At 43.6% G+C, this 24,944-nt stretch overlaps 1 protein-coding gene across 1 annotated transcript in view; it reads right to left on the reverse strand.

The window, feature by feature from the left end:
• Positions 1-111: 111 nt before the first annotated feature.
• The window catches only part of RYR3 (ryanodine receptor 3), a 364,667-nt gene continuing 339,834 nt past the window's right edge, over positions 112-24,944 (reverse strand). The window contains exons 90-104 of the mRNA XM_039247258.1: positions 24,565-24,623; positions 23,462-23,633; positions 22,249-22,335; positions 20,389-20,589; positions 17,094-17,224; positions 12,959-13,001; positions 12,319-12,446; positions 11,844-11,904; positions 11,438-11,584; positions 7,582-7,716; positions 6,167-6,323; positions 5,069-5,133; positions 4,387-4,487; positions 2,319-2,370; positions 112-1,062 (exon numbers count right to left, since the gene is read on the reverse strand). Of these exons, the coding sequence (XP_039103189.1) occupies positions 967-1,062; positions 2,319-2,370; positions 4,387-4,487; positions 5,069-5,133; positions 6,167-6,323; positions 7,582-7,716; positions 11,438-11,584; positions 11,844-11,904; positions 12,319-12,446; positions 12,959-13,001; positions 17,094-17,224; positions 20,389-20,589; positions 22,249-22,335; positions 23,462-23,633; positions 24,565-24,623 (1,635 nt within the window). The 3' untranslated portion in view covers positions 112-966. The remainder of the gene's footprint in view (positions 1,063-2,318; positions 2,371-4,386; positions 4,488-5,068; positions 5,134-6,166; positions 6,324-7,581; positions 7,717-11,437; positions 11,585-11,843; positions 11,905-12,318; positions 12,447-12,958; positions 13,002-17,093; positions 17,225-20,388; positions 20,590-22,248; positions 22,336-23,461; positions 23,634-24,564; positions 24,624-24,944) is intronic.

Here is a 24,944-nt window from a genome sequence, read left to right on the forward strand (position 1 = left end):
TGGGTGAGGTTTTATAACATTTGTGTCCTGTCCTTTACAGCCCCACTGGGACAACTGGGAAAGAGTCAGCCGGAAAGGTGCAACACAGGAGGCCAACGCCAGGGAGTGGGGTGTATTACTTTATTGCAGTGGGCACTTCCTTTTATGTAAGGAGATTCACCTAAACACAGCAGCTCCACTACTTACAAGGGGACCAGAAAGCAGTACTCAATTTGGCATAAGATTGAACTTCTTCTGAATTTTCAGTACAGTACTTCTAATAACAGCAGTTGACAAGCTGTTACTGAAAAACAAAACTTTATGAATAACCTTCAAGTGCAGTTTCGTAAAGACGGAAGATCAACACAACTAATTAATGGAACTGTGTCCGTCTGGAACATAAACATAAAAAATTTGCATAGCTATATCTAAAGAGATTTTAAGGCACTTAATCGATATTTCAGTGTCGACAAAGTGTGTTTTTTTTTTTTTCCTATTTCTTTAACTGCTTAAAGCTTTTCAAGCTGATTCTGAATACATTCACCAGCAAGTACCATGGGAGAAATTTGCAGTTAAGATGTTTTTCTATAGTTCAGATCATGAGTCACTAGTGGATCCTGTCATGTGACATTCAAGTGTGTAAAATTTTAGATATTGTGCATCGACGACTTCATATTTCTAGTCCTTTCCTCAATGAATGCCATTGCGACAGACTAGTTCCATTACAACTGAAAAACTTGAAGGTATTTAACTATAGATTCCTGGATTCTTTGCTGTCTTTTAACATTCGGAGAGGTTGTCTCCCACAGGGCTGTGTCCATTAGGCACAAAAAGCCAAATCAATTCCATGATATCCCATAGTTTTAACAAAGACTGTCTCGTAAGGGAGGCATTTAGAATATGTCACACTTCAAATATTTTGCAGAACTGTAAAAAGATTTATTTCACTGAAGTTGGCCGTCCAGAACTGTGGAGTTTCTCTCTGATTTATCCAAGCTGATCTTCATATTGTTTCCGAAAGCAGTCACCAGCCGGGAAGAAATCCCAGCACCTTTCTTGGTACATTTTCCAGACATAAGATTCCTGAAATAATGGGAACAAAGGGTACTTCTTTTGAAACCACAGTAAGCTAAAACCCAGGTTTTTACTTTGCAGGTCTCCCTTTGGGAATGGTGAGGGAGTTTTAGTTAGTTATAGGAGGCCCAACTAGAACCTTCTTCCTTGCTCTGTTCCCAGCCCAGGCTATTTTGAGAGCAGAATGTCCTCCCCCCCCTCCCCCCACCTCAAAACACTGGTCACCAAGCAATGATTTACAGTAAAAACACTTAAAGATTTAGAAATAAGCCGATTCTATGCCATTGGTAGAAGGCAGAAGAATGCACAGTGAGGGGACAGTTACCAGTGCTAGCCCAGGTAGATGCCTGGAGCACTGAAGGCAGAGCTAGAACCAGCTGCCTCTCAAGTGTGTGAGCTGTGAAGTTTTCCTACAACTCTGAGGATGTTTGAATATTTGATAGCCTATCATCTTCTCTTCCCTAGTTCTCTATCTTTGCATTTCTTCTACTTAGAGCCCCTTTTGACACATACTTTCACTCATACTACTCACACCTCCACATTCCCTGTGTCACCCACACATGAGGTGGTTATCTTTCTCAGGCTGTCTCTCAGCCCATTTTACTCTTTGTTAAGCCGCCCACTCAGCTCCTCCTCGTCTTTTTCTCTGTAACGTTCTCCCCACCTCCACCTATTCTACTGTGAAGCAGTAACCATAAGGATTTAGAAAATGTCAGTGTTAGCTGGGAAGGATAACCAGAAAGTCTTTAGGAATAGACTGGGGTTGCTTAATGATGGAGGCTTCTAAGGTCCCAAAAAGATGGCGGAATAACACAGAGGAAAACTGCATGTGAGACATAAAGGGAGGCACTGGTCTGCCTCAGACCTCTGATGCTCTAGTGAGTCTCAAGACTTCTGAAAAGGAAACTCTTAATATAGGGCTATGGTTCTTTTTTTTTTTAAATCAAAAAATTATTTCTTTTGTTAACCTCAGGGCATTTTCTTTTTGTTGTTATTACAAAAGCAAGTGAAATCATGACTGAAAGTTACAAAATGTAGCCAAACAAAACCGACACCCATAACCCACCATCCAGAGGACAAGCATGGCTAACCCTTCTGTGACAAGACTCAGACCATTTCCCTCACTGGCTATGAGTTCATGTAGTCATGGGAAGAGTGGTGTTTTGTCACATATGTTTTCTAATGTACTGTATTTACTCAATCTAATTCAAAGTGCAGAAAACTCTAGACTGCAGGGCTATGATTTAGGATACTTTATTTCTCACCTGACCCGTGTGTTCTGTTTCATCTTTGTTAATCAGATACATCAGGAAGAACCTGGAACAAGGGAAAAAAGGTATAGTAAGTGTGAAAAAGACATTACTTTGGTTACTCTTTTTGTGAGGGGAAAGTCTTTTGTTCCGAACCTTGAGCTAAGATGATGATCTTTTTAAAAAATCCTAAACCATAAAATGGTGACCAAAACTCCAAAACTGTTAATAGGCAAATGGAGAACTGAAATTATGTGTGTGTGTCTCGGTCATGGAAAAGGTGCAAAGTATTTAAGTTGCTGTGACTCTTCAGAAATAGTTTCTTTGTATTATGGATATGGGAGAAATGTCCGTGTAGTCTCACTTGTTCTAACGGGGCCGGGTCCAAGGTTTCAGTCTGCTTGTCTGGAACACTCAGGTATCCATGGAGGCTGGGGCCGATCCTTCAGCTCTCAGTGCATGATCTCAGAGATGGCTTCCCAGTGAGCTGGTCTCTTGCCCTCCAAGCATAGAACTGTGACGTAGTTGGAGGTGGGGAGAACCCGAGCCCCAGACTTCACCTTCTCTCGGGGCATCCTCAGGTTTATAGCTTTAGAAGCTATAAATAGATTTGGTTTCTTCCTCCCTTTTCCTTGATTGGACTAAGAAAGCATGGCCAATATCTTGACGTTCGAGACTTGGGCACGTAAGGGGATTACTCCTTTCCTAGCACATTTCTTTGACAAAGCACTGTTTTTAGGGGGGAGTTTCAAACATGAATAAGGTGGACTCTCTCAAGCTTGCTGCCTGAGCTGCATGGAGCCAGAAGGGAGACTATTATAGTACATAGTGATCTGGGAAGACGTAGACATGGACAGCACCATTTCACATTTTTCTATTCATGGGTCCTGACAAGTGCTCCCCTTTTATAGAAAGACATCCATCCCACTCACCTCCATTAAGACTAAAATTCTCTTACTGAAAATTAACCATCATGAATACTCAGGACTTGAGGACGAGTATGCTAAAGCTTTTTTTTCAGTTTTTGTTCCTTTTAGGATTTCTTAAACTTGTGTTTTTTTCTTAAACTCCCATCCTAGCAAAAAGATAGGTCTTTGGTACTTCTCTTTGACAGTAACACCTTTCCCAAAGGCTAGGCCTGTTCCATCCTAAAGAAAGATTCATTTTTCCTAAACAATAAAATGTAGACCCAGAGGGGAAGAGGTAGGCCAGGGAGCCGGTTTTTTTCTTTTCTTGAAAATGACCACATAGCGATTTGGTATTGTCAGGTAATCTATATTCTCCATAAGGTATAGGCTTTGTAGGTGGGCCATAGCACATAACAGGCTCTGAATAACTTGCTTTTAAGTGAATGCTCTACCTCAGAACCAGTAAATACTTACTGGAGCTACCTGGGTGCCAGGCTCTAGGCACTGGGACAGAGCAGTAGGAAACACCCACAAGTATCCCAAGCTCATGGAGTTCGTATGTTCAATGAGAGGGCAGAGGGGCAGGGTGAGGCCTGCAAACTGCCCATGGAATCCAGCCACACGCAGGGCGCCCACCGCCCTGACAGAGGCACGTGTGGCCTGGTGGGGAGCAAGGCCTGACCAGAATGGGCTCACTGGAAAATGGGAAGAGAAAAAGTGGAGGTGGTAAACATAGACACTTTACGTTTTGCTGAAAGCGAGAGAAAGAAGCAGGGTGATAATGGCCAGGAGTAAAAGTGGGACTGTGGCCATTTTTCTTTTAGGATTTTCAAAAAGAACACGTGTATGGTGATAGGAAAAGTCCAGGAGAGAAAGAGAAATTGCTGTAGTTATAGTGCCTTAAGAAGGGATGGGGTCTGATCCCGGGGGGAGTGGCTGACCTTTGCTACCAGCAGGAATGGCCCACAGCACCCGTTCATCACCAGCGGGGAGAGGCAGAGAATAGGGACAAAGATGCAGGCTCTTGGGGGCTCCTGGAAATTTTTTCCAAATCCCGCCTCTACTTTTTCAGAGGAGTAGGCAGAAATGGCACCCACAGAGGTGATATTTAGGATTTTACCCTGCCACTCCTTCCCCCCCGGCCACTGTCCCCTCCGTTGAGCAAGGGTACTCACAAGTAGTTGGCTAAGTTGTGCTCTTGTAAGGTGTGTGTTTCAAAGCCATGAGGGATCGTGTCAAAGTAGTCATTGCCAATTCCGCAGATGAAACATTTAGTCTAAGAAGAGAATGAGTAAAGGCATTAGCACGTGCGTCATTACAAGCAGACGATCTCTGACTGAATTGAGAGACAATGAACAACACTTCTCTCCTTAATGTGTTGGGCTATTAGTCATCCGCTTCCCAGTGTCCCCTACCTAGCTCCTTGCTAGCTTAGGATGCTTGCTCTTGCCCAACCGGGGGATGTGGTGGAGGTGCCAGGGATGGATAGGGTAGGGTGCAGAGCAAGGAGGGCAGCACAGAAGAAATGTCCAGAGCTGGCAGGCAGGTGCAGGGAACAGGGTGGGGATGGCAAAGAAAACTTTGTTGGTAGTGATAGCCTAAGACTGACCCGTAATGATAGCAGACCCTTTTATTTAAAAAATCCATTTGCGGGACAGCTGGGTGGCTCAGTCAGTTGAGCGTCTGGCTTTGGCTCCGGTCATGATCTCGCGGTTCGTGAGTTCAAGTCCCACATCGGTCTCACTGCTGTCAGCTCAGAGCCCACTTTGGATCCTCTGTCCCCTCTCTTTGGCCCTGCCCCACAAAACCCCATACTCTAAAACTACAAAAATAGAGTTGGAACTGGTTGAACGTTACCTCCATATCTTCTCGCACCTGTTCCTGCTGGTCTCTTAGCTCTCCAAAAGCATCAATAATAAGACCTGGTATTTTAAAGACAAAGATAAAGTGTTTAAAAGAATCTGTTTAGTGGCTGGGGCCAGTGGTTCAATGGTTGAGACCATGCTGTTTTGTAAAAAAAGTGAATTATCAAGGCTAAATGATTAAAGCAAAATCAGAAAAAATAGTTGTGTTTTCAAATACTGCATCTGGGCTAACCATTTCGCATTCTTCCCCTTCCTCCACCTTTCTGCAGTATTGGAGGCTAACCACAGACTCCTTGCCCCACTGGGCTCGTCCCTGGGCCATTCCGTTTCCAGTCTTGTGGGCTCTTCCCCTTTGACAGTGATGCAGATAAAGATTCTTCTTCAGGTTCTTTGCTTCTCCTTCCAGAACGTCTCCTCTCGGTTCACATCTTTAATCACCAGCACTGATGTTTCCCATTTGGACTGTTTCATTTTGTTTATTGTTTTTATGTTTATTTTATGTGTGCTTACTACATTATTTCTATCCTATTCCATTCCTGACGGGTCTCTTGAAAGACTTATTAAAGTTAACCACTTATTAGCCCCCAACGCCTGCATGTTTATAGGTATCTCAACTTGGTGTGACTCAAACTAAATTCATCATCTTTCTCTAATTCCTGACAAGCTGTTGACTAAAAATAGCAGTACCCCTCCCCGCAAAAGACAAAAAACATGTCACTCTCTCATAGCTCCTTTCTCTGTTCCTCCTCTACTCTAGTGCCTAGGAGGAAAAATAAGGGCAGGAACCACGAGGCTGTGGGACAAGACTAACCCCGGAGAGATCGAGGGAGCAGAAGGAGAAGGAAACCACCAGAGTGGGGGATGATGGGGGGAGGGGGGAGTCCTCTGTTGGCATTCTCAAGTTTCTATGTCAGTGCCTATATCTTTGGTTTTACATACAGCCAAATCCTTGCATACAGTAGACAGGCAATAAATGTTTACTGAATTAACAGGTAACTAAATGTACAAACCTCTATATAAAATGTCACAGATACAGAAAGAACGAGATCTAAAAGGGCCTGTTCACACTTAATCTAACTAGTAACCATACCTTGAATGATGGCCAGCAAGATGACAATGACAAAGAAGAAGAAGGTGATGTCAAAAACAATGCGGTACATTTCATAGGGATCACCAGCAGGGTCTTCAATTTCGTCTCCAATGCCACCTCCCGCTCGCACTCCCACATACATGTGGAATAGGTAACACTAGAGAAGAAAGATAATGGCAATTCAGGTAAAAGTCATGGAGTTCTGGCTTTAACAAGATGGTCCGATCCTTCACACAATCGGGTCGAAGTATGACAGCCCTGAGGCAGGACACAGGCCCTCTCTGGTGATGTCAGCATTTTGCTGCTAGCTGCTATCTGCTGCACCCTCTAGTCAGTGTGGGGTGTCGAAAGGTGTAAAGACTGGGTTCATGTAGCCTTTAAAAGATATTATTTGCTCATTAAGAAAAAAAAGTTCTGGCCTATTTTGACACCTGGAAGAGAATTCATGTAGGATGTATAATTTAAAACTAGTTTGGGCCCTGATGAGCACGCATTTGCCAGATGCTCATTTTACCCTCCTTTCAGGTGCCAGCCTCCCGAAAAGGCCGCGTTCTCTGTGTACCCGGGAGGGCAGGCGTTCCTGCAGGTTCTGAGAAAAGACTTCTGTTCTCTTGCTGGATTCCCAGAGCAGGGCTCCCCCATCCGTCCTGCCTGGAGGTGTGAGGTTCAGAGGGAAAGGCAGGGACAGCACGGAGACACATGCTGGTCACACTGGTGTTCTAGCAACTGTTGTATTGCTAAGAGGGGTACCTGCCCTGAGAAAGCATAAGGAGAGTTTTTCACCAGAGTGTTAATGGTTTTAAGTGGTCACAGGCTAGGGCAGTTCGGTGGCATCTGTCCCTGACACACGGTGTTTGCCAGAAATCTGGTCATTAGGACATCTACAGATGCAAGTGCCACTTGGCCGGCTCCCCAGAGGAGCTGTGTTCTTCTTGCCCGCTCGTGGTTGGCCTGACAGGAAGTGCTCACCCTGCAAGCCTGCTGCTCACGTTTCCTCAGACTATAGTGGCCATTCTGAAAAAATCACTTTGGGTTTGCTGAAATAAATTGGGCACCAGATTCATGAGACTACACCCCCGGACCTCAGAGAGAAAGAACCAAACAAAGCTTGACTTGCAAGAAATCTAGATGCGTGTCTGTCCACATTCAGACACAGGTAATTCACATCTTTACCACAAATGGAGGTGACAGAGACCCCCTCTGCAGTGTGCTCTTTCCACCTGGGTTGAGGTGAGTGCTCCTGAACCCTGTTTCCATCCATCCCTCTCTTTCCTGGACGCTTCTCCCTTTCAGAGACGTGTATTCTGCTCTAGCCTCTGTTGTGCACTGTAACTTTTGGGCTCTTCCCCACCCCAGGCCCTTTCTACCCAGGGAGGCCGGTGACCATCTGGCCCGTGGAGTAGGGGGCCTCTCACCGTCATCATGTCATCACACTTCATATCGGGTTCATCGTCATCTTCACTTTTGTTGTAGAACTTGCGGAAAAAGTTGAAGGCCACCACGGTGTAGAGGTAAACCACCACGGCCAGGAGACCCACAGTCAGAACCAGCTGCGAGCAGGGCGGTGGGGGGGGGGGCGGGGAAAGGGGGAGATAGGAGAAAGGAGGTGAGTTTTCTCCACCTTAGAGGTTCTCAGAGACCCCAAGGCAACAAGAAAGGGGACAAGGGGTAGCAGCAAAGGCTGCTCTACTGCAGGGGGAGAAACCAGGCTATGGGGAGAAGACAGGAACTCTGGGGGCTTGTAGATTAAATTCCTCACCTCCAGCAGACTGAATATGGAGGTCAGACCCATAAAGAGGTAATGAGAATGAGGCATGGAGAATTGGCCCCGCTCTGATCTACCTGGAGTTCTTACAAGAGGAGGATGTTAGGACACAACGAGAACCAGGAGCTGCAGGCACCGAGGGAAGAGCAAGTGACAAAGCAAGAGGGCGGCAAGGACAGAGGCCTCCGAGGAAACAGAGTCTACCCAGAGTCTAACAAGAGATCTTAGACTTCCAGCATCGTGAATGGAGAGGAGATGAATGTCCATAGTTTGGGCCACCTGGCTTGGTGTTCTGTCATGGCAGCCGTGGCAGACACATGCCTGGCTGTGGCACTGGGTTAAGTCATCTACGAAGGCCGTTAGGACAGAATAGGAACAGTGCTAGGAGGAGGTTCCCTTGGTGTTTTACAGAGAGAGCAGTGACCTGAGGCTTCACGATCTGGCTTCTACTCTGCTTCTAAAGAAATGAAAGGTTGGAACCCCTGGGTGGCTCAGTTGATAAGTGTCCAACTTCAGCTCAGATCACAATCTCACGGTTTGTGGGTTCAAGCCCCCCGTTTGGCTCTGTGCTGACAGCTCAGAGCCTGGAGCCTGCTTCAAATTCTATGTCTCTCTTTCTGCCCCAACCCCACTCATGCTCTGTTTCTCTCTCTCTTTAAAAAAACAAAACTGAACAAACATTAAAAAATGTTTTTAATAAAGAAATTAAAGGTTCTTTGGATTGATGGGTGACCCCACATCACACATTTTCATAAGTAACCATGAGTGGATAACTGCCACAGCTCTGAAATTACTACAAGAATTATTTATGGTGGCTTAGCAAAGTGACATTTCTCATAATCAAGAAATCTGCCTAAAACCTTTGCAGGGGTCATAGGGCTTGCTTATTTCCAGGCTTCAGGAAGTACCACAAATGAGAACGAGGCAGCACCAGCTCATCTGGCCCATATGAGGGCTGAGCCGGAGCTAGGAAGATCACAACCTTTATGAATACAAGAAAATATTCAAAGGCTGCTTTGAATGGTGAATAGTAACTTACCAAACCTCAGACAGCAGACCTCACAGAAGGCAGTTGGTTTTAGAAACAGAAAAAACCTGGGCTTTGCACCAAGGGAGAAATGGACTAGTTCTGCCACTTAGCAGCTGTGTGGTCTTGGGTGAGATACTTAGCCTCTCTGAACTTCAGTTTGCTTATCTGTTAGGTGAGCATAACATCTACCTTACAAGGTACGTGTGAGCCTGTCACAGTACCTGGCCCACAGCACAAGCTGGACATGTTTTTGGTTTCTTTGGTTTTTATAATCTTGCCAGAGTTTATTCAGCAAGCCCATATAAAAAATTCATTGTTTACCCTTTCCAGTGAAGGTACAGTTTTGTGTAATGCCATAAAGCCAAATCAATAAAAACTGAAGTTTCAATATCTGAGAGTCAAGGGGACGAAACTAATTGTATAAGAACATACTGTAGAACTGGTATTCCACAGATCACACTTTAGGAAACACTGCCTTTATAGGATCAAACTTTCCAAGACACACATGTGAAAATACACCATGGCCTTTCTCCCAGGAACCTATAAGGAAGCATTTAACACACGAAGTGAACATCTACATCACAGGGTCTGTCATTACATCCCCGAACTTTAGGGGCTTATATGTGGCAGCAATTTCTACCTCCAGCTTTCCTCTGTTCTTATCATCAACTAAAACAAGAAGCATTGGCTGTCCCTACTTCCAGAAACCTAGAAGAAACAGACCACCCTAATACTTGGTGATCTAGTACCTTGTATGTTTCAGAAAATTTGAGTATAGTTGATAATGGTACATTAGTTTCAGGTGTACAACATAGTGATCCGACATCTCTCTATGTTGTGCCATGCTCAGCACAAACGTAGTTACCATCTGTCGCCACTTAATGGTATGACAGTACCACTGACTATACATTCCCTATGCTGAGCCTGTTATCACCACGGCTTGTTCATCCCATAACCGGAAGCCTGGACCCACAACGCCCTTCCCCCTGGCAAACCACTGGTTCTCCGTATTTATAGATCTGCTTCTGACACCTTTCATTTTAGAACAATCAAAAGTCAATTTGACTTTGAATTTTTTCTTCTAGTTGGAATCCCTATTTTTTTGAAGGCATACAAGATGATGATTTAATAGGTGTTGTAAAATGATACTGCAATCAAGTTAATTAATATATCTGTCACCTCACACAGTTACCATTATTGTATGTGTGTGTGTGTGTGTGGGAGAACACGTCAGATCTACTCTCTTAGCAAATTTCAAGTATACGATACAGGATTTTTAACTATAAGCACCATGTTTTATATTAGATCCCCAGCATCTATTCGTCATAACTGCAAGTCTGTACTCTGAGCAACACTTCCATTTCCTCCAGACCTTGGGAACCATCATTCTACTCTTTGGTTCTAGGAGTTGAATTTCTTTAGATTCCACATGTAAGTGAGATCATACAGTATTTCTATCTCTGTGTCTAACTTATCTGACTTAGCATTAATGCCCTCAAGGCCCATCTATGTTGTTGGGATCACTAGTTTCCTTCTTTAAAAAAAATGTTTTTAATGTTTATTTTTGAGAAAGAGAGACAGAGTGTAAGTAGAGGAGGGGAGGAGAGAGAGGGAGACACAGAATCTGAAGCAGGCTCCAGGCTCTGAGCTGTTAGCATGTAGCCTGACGTGGGGCTTGAACCCACGAACCACAAGATCATGACCTGAGCTGAAGTCAGGTGCTTCACCGACTGAGCCACCCAGGTGACCCTCTTCATTTAATTTTTTGAGAAATTTCCATACAGTTTTCCTAATGGCTGTTCAAAGGCAGGCACATTTTACGTTCTTTCTTTTCTCCCTTTCCTATACAAACGTTTAGAGATGTGTGGGAACTCATGTCTAATTGATGAAGTTGTACTTAATGAGGAAAGAAATGCTAAAGAGTTCGAGTTTACGGACAGAAGGAGCCATTAGAGGATTTTAATCAAGGTACTGACCCTGACAGCACTCTAGAAGACAGACTGGATAGTAATGAGGCTGGACCTAGCCATGACTATATATATATAGAGAGAGATATAGACATATATGTACGTATATATATACGTCTAAGTCATTGCTTCTTAATCAGAAGCATGTGCCTGGGGGGTTTTCTAACTACATAGCCTACGTACCAACCCTCACGGAGTGTATCAGATTCATGCAGGAAAGGGTAAACCTAAAAAATGTCTCCCAAGTGATTCTGAGATGCCCATCACCTGCCTTCCTCCCCCGTTTTCCTGGTTGATTAAATGTTCAGGGTTTCTAAACCAAGGTCTTACACCTCTTAAGTGACAGCTGCAAGTTTGCAAAAACAATCTATTAGTTCAAGTGTTTGGCCAGGAACGGTGTACTATACACCATGACCCACAGTTGTACACTAGCATACTACCTGCTGTTGGTTTTTTTCCCCTAGCCATATCTAGGCCCCTCCTGCTCTGCATCAGTATAAACCCAATACCTGTTTGCCGTTGTGAGTTACAGATGACAGAATGGTCCTCAGCGTCTTGAAGCCCATGGCAATGTCTAGCAGATGGGCAGCAAAGAAGAAGTTATTGTAGTGGCCCAGGATTGACATGGTTGTGTACCAGGCAAGGTAGAGAAAGGACTGTGGAAATAGAGGCAATTTAGCAACTTTCCAGGCATTTGGGCCTCATGGTGGGCCCAGTGAGTCATTTATTCCCCTAATCTTTGGGAACAGAGCAAGTGAAAGCCCATCCACCTTACACTACGGGGAAGGCGCTCCATCTTTCATAAGCAGTCACTGAATCTTTCTTGGCACCCTCCCTAGCCTGTCACCCGATGGCATCTAATGAAATCCCTGGCCCTGTAGCACAGAATCTTGTTTTTCCACATGCCATACTTACGTTATCGGTAAAAACAACTCCCAGCTTCCAGATGTGGTACTTCATGTCGATGGAACTCAGCCTAAAGGGGACAAGTAATTTTAAAACTTATAAATGTCAGAATGTAGTTAAGTGTTTAATAAGGGGAAATTTTTCAGTTTTTTTTCCTCTCAGGTTTAATAATCTAAATACGGCTCTGAGTTTAGCAAATTGTATATGTTCCCTATGAGACCGAGAATGGTTGAATCATACATCCTGAAATTTTAATTAGTCTTTCTCTTTCAGCTCTATCAGGCATAAAAGCTGATCAGTCTTTACATTTTTTAAGGCAGTGTTCTCTCATTATATTAGAACCTAGAAGAAACACCTAAGCCAGACCAGAGCCTGAGAGCACACAGACATTGTGCAGTTCCTCCCTCTGGCATGCAGAGGATGGCTGGAAAGTCAAAGGATCCACTAGGGCCGGACTTTGGATTTAAACTCCTAAGCTCTGTACCATGACACCAGAGAGGCTGCCTCTGCTTTGCTTTCTTCTACCGGGCTGAAGTCAAGGGCATTTTTGTCCAATCCCAGGAGTTCAGCAATGCGTTCCGCTCCATAGAGATCACCGTACTTGTTGATCACCTGAAGAGAGCAGACAACAGGGTGAGCTCGGGCCCCTCAACACCAGCAGTGTCTTCTCTGGTCTCGAGGTCTTCAAAACACTCTGGGCTCTTTCAAGGGACTGATAAAGACATGTTTCAAAATGCAACAGGAAAATTAAAAAGAAAATAACCCTTGGAGAAAACAGAAGTGACAGAGATAAGTGAAAAACGTTGTTTTTTTTTTTTTTTTTTTCAAGCTGATAACTCTTTTTGGAGCAGAGAAAGAAACTAGTATGCAGAAAGCAGTGATTGTATTAAGCTATTTAGGGCAGATGATTATAGGAATGGTGCCAAAACCTACATATGTTCATAAAAAAAAAACCTTCTGTGACTTACTCTTTTTGAGCTACCATCATAAAAACAACATAAAATTTATTCATATTTGTAGATGAAGAACTTAAAAAAAAAATCTACATTTCCTTGGTGGTCATGGAACTCTCCCTGGCACCCCAGCCCCCGGCCCCGTCCCCACTCCCAGCTGACAAGGCCTACCTTTCTCTTTACAAACTTGTCCCAGTAGTTATTAGGAAAAGATCTGAAAAACAAAAAAGGGAGATTCTTAACATCAAGGCAAGCACATCAAGAAGCTTTGCCATCTGTGTCTGGATCTAGGATCTCCTTGGGTTTTGTCCGGCTCATTCAAGAATTCAGACTGATTGAAGGTCAGAGTTGCCACAGGTGTGATTTATGGTTTTGCTTCTTTGTGTTGACTTCTGGAATACTGGAGAGCCACTCTGCATTTTCTACTTGGAAATTATGGTAAAAAGCCAGACACTGTCACAGCAGACTAGACAGAAACAGTTCTATGTTTCCTGATCCCCGTATAACTAGAAACAAAAGTCTATAGGAAAACACACGCATTCAACCTTCATTCACTGAGTATCTAACTTTATGTGGGTACCTGGGGTAGATGATAGAGATAGAGTGGTGGAAATTGTAGACAAGGTCCCTAACTATGAAGTTTCCAGTATGGAATCATCTTTTGTTCCTGTGCGTGGGGTTTTTCTTAACTAGAGCGCTGCTCATCCACTCTATTCTCCATTCCCATGTAGCCCCGTGGGGTCTGCTTTTCTCAGGGAATTAGACCCCTCTTGTCTTTTGGACGTGGTCCCCTCTACCATACTACTCCTAACCCCTCAGAGGAAATTTCCACCCAGAGCCCTGTAACTCATACCAGCTCCCCTGCAAATTGTCATTGTTCAAATTAAGGCAGGACTGTCATTTTGGGGTAGCTTGACCAAAACCATTTAAGCTACTTTTCTCCTTTCCATAATGAAACCGATCTTTCCTGGGAGAGTTCACTGTGAGTCTAGATTGCAGCCAAGGAACCTCTGACCCTTGGTGCAGGCATTCTTACTTCTGTTTTCCTTAGTTTGAGTCACTCTTATTGCCTCTGGAACACAACAGTCTCTTATTTTATGAAGACCACCCAAGCTGGTGCTAAGAAAGTGAGGACATCCCTCTATTCATGGGCCTCTCAGAAGAAGAACCCTGATCAAATGCCACTTCTCCCACAACAGGCTGACAATTTATCTTATGTTTTATTTTATTTTATTTTTTGCTTTGTGGGGAGAGGGGGAAGGGGGAAACTAAACCAATTTCTTTGTTTCAAACATCCAAATGCCACTTAAAAGCAAAAACAGATCCTAGGTTTACAAAGTGAGCTGGTAATAGATTTTATCTCTGGAGGAATGGAAGTGATTATTTCTTCTTTGTACATTTTTCTACTTGATTTTTTTTCATGCATTACATTCAGAGCCTAAAATAAGCAAATAAAAATCAATCCGGGCTTCCTCTATCCACACTCATATCCCCTTTCTCTTAAATGCGTTATACAAATGGTCTTAATGTACACCTCGGCCTTGGTCACATTTTGTCCTAAGTGGACAATCTCACAACTGATGCCACAGGTCTGTGGACTGAAGGTTCCAGGCAAGACCATTTCAAAGATATGATCTTACCGTGGTCTGAGTATTCCTGTCCCCTGACTAGGTAGGTAAGCATCTTGAAGGCAGAAAACATAGTTTTACTTGATACTATCCTTTACTTGAAGCGTGAGGTAGACAACATGGCCTTCAGAAGGGAAATGCATAAATAAATGCTACTTCTATATAGAATGGTCAGAAAATAATATAAAATGCTCAACCTCTTTAGAAATTAAAAAAAATGCATGGTGAGATGCTATGACACACCTACTGAATTGGCAAAATTATCTGAGTATCTTAACAAGTGTGGCAAAAAGGCAGAGAAGCAGGAACTCTCCTCCAGTGCTGGTTGGAATGTTAATCAAGGCAAACACTTGCATACCTTACTATTCGGCAAATCCCTCTCTTGACATCTACCCTAGAGAAGCTCTTTTACTTGAGCATCAGGTATAAAAGTATTCATTGTCCCCCTGTTTGTAAGAGCCAGAAACTAGGAACAGTTGAAGTACCCACTGCCAGGAAAATGTATACATACATGACATATACATGATAAGTACTTATATAATGGAAAATGTTACAGTATTGAAAATGACCAAACTATGGCGACACACATCGACCTGGGTGAGCTCCCAGATGCACTGCTGAATGACAGATTTAAATGACAGAAAATGCATACAGCATCATTCCATTTACATAAAGTTCAAAAACAGCTGACACGAAACAATGGTTCTACGGACACATACCTAACAGGTAAAATATATACTAAAGCTAAAGAATGACTATCACTGAAGCCAGGAGAGTAGTTAGGTGGGGGTGGGGGAGGATATGAGCAGCGAGAACGCCCAGGACTTTGAAGCTGTCACCAGTGTTCCCTTTTTTAAAGCTTGTAGTTCATTATTATACTTTAAATATACATTTTAGGTTTTCTTATATGTATATTTAACAACATAAAAATAAGATAGCTCTCTGACATATAGTTAACTGTAAAAAATAGGTTACATGTATTATGATGCCATTACTGTAGAAAAAAAGATTCATCTAAAAATTTAAAAATAGCTATTTACTCACTTCTCTACTCAAGGGCATTTAAGCCACTTCAAATTAAAAAACAAATCAACAAATACCCTTGTTGGGACGTTTTAATGTATTGTCTTATTATCTCCTTAGATCCAGTTCTAGAATCTGAACTGGCCTTTTTACTGGGACTTTTAAGCCAAATCACCTGTGTCACATATACAATCATTACTAATTGCAGAAAGCTGACCAAAGAATCACATTATTTAACAATATACAAAATTTCTGTAATGTGATGACAACGGGTCAGAAATCAGGCTTTGTACTTTTCCCTTTTTTTTTTCTTTATTCGAGCCGATTGGCAAGGGCATGGAATGGGGAACAGGCTTTTGCTTTGCAGGCTCACTTTTTTTCTTCCCCTTTCTAGAGACTATTTTAAAAAGCTCAGCTGGGCCTTTATAGAGCTGCCTCCCTCAGTTTGCCTGACCCTCTTTGGATAAGGAGAAATTTTCTTTTCCCTGGAGTCAGAGTTGCTGTTTGCAGTCATGCATATTTTAATTGGCACAGCTAAGGGTTTCAGCACAGTCACCTCTGTTTATAAACGCAGCCCTCTATCTCTTTTCCTTCAGCACTTTATTTTCTCTTGAAACTCTCTTTTCCCAGTTGTGAACACACTGGCATTACCTTCGCTATGATGGCAGCCATTTTTTGAACGGGTAGGGAAAGGGAATGACGAACAGCTTGATGCTTACCACGTGCCAGGTGCCCTATACCAACACGTCATGTGTCGTACACTCATTGATCCTGCCAGACTCAGGTGGTGGTAGGTATTCTCATGCCTCTATTAATGAGGAGGAAATCATGGCTTAAAAGGCTTCCTTATCTTCCCCTTTCACAGGGAGCTAAGTGACAGAGCTGATCTGGTGGCCCGCTTCTGCCTGTAGAATCAATGGTCTTTCCCATCACGGTACTAATTACATACACGTGCACCAAGACAGGCTTAAAGCCACAGGTGGTAGCACCCCCATCCAGATTTAAAATTATTTTAGAGAGAGACACAAGGAGAGAGAGAATCCTAAGCAGGCTCCACGCTCAGTGTGGGAGTGCTGACATGGGGCTTCATCCCACGACCCTGGGATCATGACCTGAGCCGAAATCTAGAGTCAGACACTTAACCGACTGAGCCACCCATGCACTCTCCGATGGTCCTCTTTTAACTGCCCAAGGACCTGCCTATCAAATGACAATGGAAGGAGCTCTAATACTATCCAGACTACTTTTCTGAGACACCTTCAGAGTGGTGCTGTCATAGGTCTGCTGTGCCATATGGGTGCTCTGAAGAAACGGAACAGATGATCTTGGAACTCCTGGGCCAGGGAAGCATTCTGTATGACTCGAACATGAAAGCTCCATATTACTGAACTGGACCATCTGGTCTTAGTTAAGTAAGTTCATCACTCCCTGACAGCCTCCAGTCCCCTGTTAAATGCATAGGGATACAATACAAGTGTTTGAGTGGCAAAGGCTATTTTACTAGGAAGACAGTAGAGAAAACAAGTCCTAGAAACAACAACAACAACAAAAAAGGCTTAATATTAACCAGTCTCCAAAGCTGGTTAACAACAGGCCATCCTATTTACAGTACAAACTCCTTTTGCTTTTTGGGACGGAGGTGAGGGGACACTTACGGTGTGTTGATTACCAAGCGGTCCCACTGCCCCTTGATGTCATCTTCAGATGGCTGTTCAGTGATATACAGGCCATCGAACTCCAGCTTCCTGGCAATTTCTTTTTCTCTTTTGAATACCACCAAAGGGACCTAGGAGTGGGAAGACACTGGTTACTCAAAGCAGGCTTTCTGATTAAAGCACTCTCTCCCAAGCATTTCTCACAAATTAGCCTTTCCAACATAAGGGACCAGTAATCTCTTTTATTTTATAAATTTATTTATTTAGTTTTTTAGTAATCTCTACACCCAAACTGGGGCTCAAACTCACGACTCTGAGATCAAGAATCTCATGCTGTACCAACTGAGCCAGCCAGGCAGGCCTGGGGCTGTCATCTCTTTGTAATAGGATTCTTAGGGTGCCTAGTTATGGGTCCAAAGTCAAAGAAATATCTTCTCACTCCTTTGGCTAATATGTTTCCTTCTCCAAAAAGGTGATCTCATCTGGGCCACCCTTTAGGGTTTGGGTTAAATAGCTGATAGTAATACAAACTGGACTCCTTGACCCATTCTGTCTGGGGAAAAGGCCATATTTAGACCAGTCCCTGGGCCAAATGAGTTTGGTACCCTAGGACTCCTAGGCTGGAGTTGAACCAATGCTTAGAAAGAAAATGAACTATTCTAGAATGGATTGCTCAGCCAGAGAATACCATGGAATGTTCCAGCCCTTCAATGGCTAGGGCCATTTTCATCTCATGGCACTGACATTTGGTTAATGAAACATGGTGTTGATGAAACATGATAGCAGGGACGAGAGGATTCACTGGGCTGTGTACAGTCTTTAGGTATTGAAGTTTTCTTCTTGAGAGGAGCACACTTATTTTTCCTTATTATCACTCCCTGTTCTCTTACAGATGGAAGTTTGATTTTAGCCTAGAGATGGTGGTATGGCTATGGTGGCCTACCACAAGGAAAGTAGAAAGAAGGAGGGGAAAGTAATCTACTTGCTTCAACCATCACCAGACACACAATAGTTCAAATGAGGGACAGTGTTACTGAGGTCAGAGGATGCTACTGAACTCCTAGGAAATGAGAAGTCAGAATAGCCAGTTAGATCAAGTGGACTCCCCAACAGGGTAGCTTCTGGAGCCAGGCGAGCTTAATGCAGACAGAGCCAGGACTTCTCAGTCAGCTGGAAAGCCATGGTTACTTGGCAACATCCCTTAGGCCTTGGTCTCCAAACGGTTTTTTCCAATAACACTTCCTCAAAGCTCATGATATCCATGTATGCCCCACGCTATTCCTTTATTTCCAAGAGAAAAAAAGAAAATTTAGATAATGATTTGTAAAGACTTACTTCTTGCCCTTTTTATTTTTTAAAATGACAAAACAACACCAAGGACAGAAAAGACTAAAGACAGGAAGGTGGCAAAGGCTAATAATAGGCATTGCACCCTGTGAGGAATCAATGATCATTGCTAGTTAATGGATAATGTGGGAGGGAAAGCAAAGATAAAGGTATGCTGACTAATACCTGCTATATTTTGAAATGGCTCTGAATAATAATAACAATCATAATCACAATCATAATCCCACCACGTTTAGAGCAGTACTCACCCCTGACATTCCTCCCTTCAATCTTCTAAAGATTTGTATATCCTTGTAAGTAGGACTTCCACATCTTTATTCCCTAGATAGTGTTTCTTTTTTGTTTCCTCTACGTCACTGGTGTATCTGCACTGAATCCAACAAGCTGAGCTCTAGCATGGTCAACTAAGGTAACCACGAACACGCTCTAGTGGTTATTATGTTTGTGTTCTGAGTCCCTCTATACCTTTTAATTCATTTAATACTCCCAGCTACATTCACGGGTTGGTGTTATTAACACTCATTTGTGATGAGGAAACAGGAATGGTGAGGTTAAGTGGCAGAACTGTGAGTCCCACGCAGGCAGCATAGCTCAGAATCTGTGCTCTCATCATTACAAATGAGTCCTTAGTCTGCGTTAGAGCAAGTGGGCTCCCCAGCAGGGTAGCTCGACTTCCCTCATGATACTACAGTTCACGGGGGGAAGGGAGGGCCACAAAGATAGGAATCTATGTTTCAGCCTCTTCCCATGGAGAAGATGGCTTAGTGTATGGCCACGGAGACTTCCTACTTAAGAAAAAAAAAATGTAATGAGAAAAAGGATGGGGTAGAGTAGAAACAGAACCAGACTTAGAAAACCAAAAATATAATGATTCACATAAATATATGAAGATTCATATAACTATAGTAGTGTCTGAAGATGGCCCCCATGAACTATGTATCGTGGTATTCATGCCCTTGTGTGGTTCCCATTCGTCTCCTGTCCAACAATGAATCTGGGCTGACCCTGTGACTTGCTGTAACCGCCAGAAGGCAGTAAAGTGATACTGTGCAAGTTCTAGGCCTAAGCTTTAAGAAAGGCTGGCAGCTTCCATTACTGTGCTTTTTTTTTCCTTTGGACATCCCCCCCCCCACCCCCGCCACCCCCAAGCTGTCATATGCAAGAAGTCCAGCTACTTTGCTGGAAAGAGCATATGGAGAGGCAACATGGAAGGGGGAATGCTCTGAGTCTACATGCAAAGAGAGGTTCAGCTAGCCCAGCTGAGCCCAGCCTTCCAGCTCTTCCCTGGCCAACATTCCAGGTATGAGAGTGTGCCATCATGGACAGTCCAGCCCAGCTGAGCTGACAGATGGTTGCTGACATGGCTGCCTTCACACAGAGCAGAGGGATTGCTCAGATGTGCCCAGTCAAGCCATAGAATCAGAGAGAAAAAATGACTGTTATTTTAAATGACTAAGTTCACGGGACAATTTGTTACACAGCACTAGATAGCTCAGTTTATCAGTAAGTTCACATCTGACATCTAAAGTAGTTAAAACCCAATAAATTTTGAAAGGTGAAAAGCATTTAATAAAAATTCCAACCTAAGTTCAAAGATCAGAAGCAGTTCTCATTACCAGCTCCATGTGTGACTTAGCGTGATGATTCTAATCCTCTGAAATTCAACAGGAAGTATCTGAAAAGGGACTCTCAGAGTAAGGCTTCTCACAGTAGGGTAAGAATACAGATCACCCAGGGGTGGAGCATGTTGAGTTGTAGATTCTGACCTAAAAGGCCAGGGGTGGGGCAAGATTCTGCAGTTCTAACCAGCTCCCCAGTGATGGCACTGCCACTGCTCCCTGAACCTCAGGCTATGAGCAAAGTCCTGGAGAATAAAGGGCTCGCTGGGTTCACAATGATATATTTTCCCCAAGGAGTCAGATTAGGGTCAGAATGGCCGGCAACTCACCTTCAGGCAGTAATAGCCCACCACACAGACTAATGAGATGATGGTGTGGATGACGGCCAAGGCCCGCAGTGCTGGCGCCATATACCCAGTGCTTTCCTGTAGGACAAAGAACACCATCGCTTCTTCCTCTTCCTCATCATTAAAGGAATTCCACAGGTTTGCAACATCCTCTGTCTCTTCTTCTAAAGGTTCTTCAGTGACCTGGCCCAAGACACACACTTTCTTACAAACATCAGAAAGCACGTCTGCTATTGGGTTCTCCCCCCATTTTGTAGATTGCTAGCATATGCTATACCCGTAGTACTAACGGAGCAGTATCTGCTGAGTGAATGAGGTTCTTTTTAGGTAACTTATTCCTAGGAATCTCGATGTCTCTAATAACTACAAAGAAAAATTTTGAGAGACAATTCTATCTCTTGAAACACAAAAAATTTAAAAATTATGAAAGCTGAGGTGTCTGGGTGGCTCAGTAGGTTAAATGCCCAACTCTTGATCTCAGGTCTTGAGCTCAGGGTTGTGAGTTCAAGCCCCGCATTAGGCTCCATGCCCAATGTGGAACCTACTTTAAAAAAGAACAGGAAAGCTTTACTACATATGCTATAATCCCTATGAAGTAATTTCTGAAATGCCACGGCCTGGGAGGAGGTGAAGACACAAACATGCACACACACAAGTGCATGCATGTTTGCTCACACATGTTCAACATTTTCCATTCTGTTGTAGATGGTTTTGACATTTATGCCTTCAACTGCCATTCTTACACAGATGGTTCCCTAATGTACACCTGTGAGGCTTTCCACTTGCATTTCCATTGCCTGCTGGCTATCTTCACCTGGATGACTGTCTGCAGTCACTTCAACTTCAGTATGTTTAAAGCCAACCTTTGCTACACACTTCTCTACAGACTTCCATTTCTCCTCTACAGGCAAAGTGCTCAACCACAGACAAAGGAAAGCCATTATTAGTTCAATCTAGTGGCAGGTTGATGTAGATAAAAGCAAGTTTTGGGGCACCTGGGTGGCTCAGTAGGTTGAGCATCTGACTTCGGCTTAGGCCATGATCTCACAGTTTGTGGGTTCGAGCCCCGCGTTTGGCTCTGTGCTGCCACCTAGCTCAGAGCCTGAAGACTGTTTCAGATTATGTACCTCTCTCTCTCTCTCTCTGACCCTCCCCTACTCACGGTCTCTCTCTCTCAGAAATAAATAAAACATTAAAAATATTTTAAAAAGCAAGTTTTATAAAAAATTGATTGGTGGTTTTAGATAGGGAGGGAGAGAGGTAAAAATTAGAATAGCCAGTTAAAGGCTATGCCAAGAATCCAGGACCTATCATTCATTTGTTCCTTCCATTAACACTTATTATGTGCCTATGGTCTACAAGACCCACTTAGCAATGTTCGAAATCTTTATTTATCCTGATTAGTCTCTTTTCCCATATCCCCAAATCAACTACTGCTAATTCTTCCTTCATAATAGTTCTAACATATGGACCAACTATAATGGCTTTCTTTTACCTTATCCTTTAAGGGAAAAAACTATATTTACTATTCATTTTAAAATGCATTATAGTGCCTAATATAGGGTGTAGAATATAGTAGGTACCCAACAAATATTTGGACAATTTATTAAGTAATGCCCAGAACAAGCCTGAACTATGGAAACAGTGCCCTAACTGTCCTTCCTTGCAGCCAGTGTCTCCATTCTTCCAAATGCTAAACACCATGTCCTTTTCAGAAGCCAATGACTTAGAGATTTCCCCTAGATATTAGAATTTCTGCTCTAATTAAGGGCATAAGTCCTATTCTGATTTTTTTAAAAGTACATTGTATATTTAGCAAATAACCCCTGAATGCAGTATCACCTTGTAGAAGAGCAGGATGAAGTTGATAGCGAAGGCTACGAACAGAGCGAGGAACCTCAGGTTGTAGAAATTCCTGGCTAGGTAATGCTGAAAAGGAAAGGACAGGCAGAAGTATAAGAGTTCTGGAAGGGAAAGAGACCTTCCTTCCTTCCTTCCAACAGGAGACCCTTTCTGGTTAGAAATTTACACAGGACTGGCCCTACTCCTTGGTAAGCACTCTTCTAAGACAATGCTAGACTTCTTATGACTTATTTGGGGAGGAGCCAGAGACAATGATTAAAAAAAATGACTCACGAATAATGCTCAAAGGATCCCTGCTCTGGTTTACCCCTTGGGGAATAAAAAATCTAAACATGTCACTAGCAGAGGACTGAAATGCTGCTGTTAGGGTGTGTGCGTATGTGGTGTGTATGTGTGAGCCAGTGCGCACGTGTGCTCCATGCACACTAGTCTATTTAGAAATGATGAGTATTCTAGGCCCAGAGAAGAGCCCTGTAGCTCCCACCCTGGATGTGGCCAGTCTGTGACCTTCGTCCCCTTGCAAATCACAGAGCCTTTGCCTCTCCCTGTCAAGTATATAGTATATTTAGCAAATAACCCTTGAATCCAGTATCATTCTGTAGAAGAGCAGGATGAAGTTCATAGCGAAGGCATTCCCATTGCCATCTTCCCTAGAAAAATCAGCACTTGACGACTGGAAAGGCAGCAGCTTGGGAAAAGCTCTCAGTCTCCCTTTGAAGGGGGCTCTCACCAATGGGGTTGGGGGGAGGTGTTGTTCTGACCATCAGCAGCTGTACCTCAGTGGGCAGTTTGTCAGAGAAAGGGCCTCACAAGCTATGCTGAGGGCTGACTGCATATGGACTAACAAAGCTTCTGGGGAGTAACAGGAGACTGTAACATAAGAGTATTCTTTCTGCGTCCCAAACGATCCGGCTATTTCTGAGCTCTGGACTCTGATAGGCTAAGTGGGCACGTAACACACAGGCTGTGAGTGCTCACTTGCAGAGAACACAGGGCATCCAGGGCTGGAGGACTGGGCCCAGGTTACCCTCTCTCCCTTCTCCTCCAACACAAAAGGAGCAGACTGATGAGTAAGAGGAGAGGACGAGGAATGAGAAAGACAGGGAAGCATAACTAACCAAATAGTGAAACAGAATCAGCAGCCACTCGTCTGAGGTCCACATTGGGAGTGGGGCCAGGCTAGGGTGCTTACCAGTAACTTGGTCTGATAGATTTCCAGCCCTTTGAAGAAATTAGCCATGAAGGCTTCGGGCTTCTCGACTTTCTGGCCCCGTCGCCGCTTCCTCTTCTTTGTCGCTTCTGCCCACAGGGCATCGGCTTGGTCTTCCTCTTTGGCCATACCTTCCTTCTCCCCATCTTCCATGCTGTAGGAATGAGAAGCCCACTCAGGACGGAAGGCAGCAGGAGGCCTGGCCCAGAGAGGGAGACGGCATTAAAGAGAAATCTTGTAATTACTCCTTGAGGGTGGGAACCTCAAGTCTATATCATCCCACAGTGCCCAGATATCAACTCTGCATTTAATGAGTGGTGCCCTCTCTGAAGAGCCACAATCACAGGCATGTGTCAGTTGTAAATATGTTCGTAGTTGTCTTCTTAAATTCAGCTAATTTTTTTCTCTTCAGAAAAGTTGTCTTTCTTTTTTTTAAAGTTTTTTTTTTTTTTTTTTTTTAACATTTGTTTATTTTTGAGAGAGAGAGACAGAGCATGAGGGGAGGAGGGGCAGAGACAGAGGGAGTCACAGAATCCAAAGCAGGCTCCAGGCTTTGAGCTGTCAGCACAGAGCCTGATGCAGGGCTTGAACTCATGGACTGCAAGATCATGACCTGAGCTGATATCGGATGCTTAACTGACTGAGCTACCCAGGTGCCCTGAGTCCTTTATTTTCTAAGACTGCTGGAATTAGTAGCAGTACCTGTCTTCTAAGCTTGTGGTAAGAATTAAGTGAGATACTATATGGGAGACCTTAGCACAGACTCTGGCGTGTAATATGTATTCAGTATGTTAAGTATCACCACCACTGCCATTATACTAAGTTGCTAAGTGTGGGTATTCGATAATTTGTTTGGCCTGATGGTGAAATTCTGATCTACTAGTGCAATGACAAAGTTAACAAGACCAATAGAATGTGTTTATTGTAGAGCTGGGGTAAAAAGAAGTGTGTCCAGGGCTTTTACAATATCTGCTTCTTGCATTAAGAGAAATTAAGTTTTCTATCTACCATTGCAACAGAACAGCAGATGCTACAAGCACTATGTGCTGGGGCGCTGCAAGTTGATGAAGCCACTGAGAACTTACTCTGTCTTCTCAGGCTCCCCTCTTCCTTCTGCTTCATGTACAGCTTTCATCTCTGCTGCCTAGACAAAAACAACAATCAGTTCTGTTTTCCTCAAATTAAAGAGATCACGGTAATGAGCCATATGTGGCATTGCACACTTTCATCTCCTTGGTCACAAGTCCTCATGGCTTTCTCTCTCCAGAATGCCTCTCCTTTCCTCAGGATCATGGGATGGAAGTGTCCTGTTATATACCAAGCTACTCTGGAGAAATGCCATCACAAAGATTTCAAACGTAACAACTCAGTTGTCCCGTTATCATTCAACTCAGAGAGAAAACCTGTGCTAGGAGCCCATGGCGCTGGTCCTCCTGCCCCACGTGGTCAGGGAGAGATGGACGCA

The sequence above is a fragment of the Hyaena hyaena genome, unplaced genomic scaffold (genome assembly GCF_003009895.1).
Source record: "Hyaena hyaena isolate Hyena2069 unplaced genomic scaffold, ASM300989v1 scaffold_292, whole genome shotgun sequence".
Classification (NCBI taxonomy): Eukaryota; Metazoa; Chordata; class Mammalia; order Carnivora; family Hyaenidae; genus Hyaena; species Hyaena hyaena.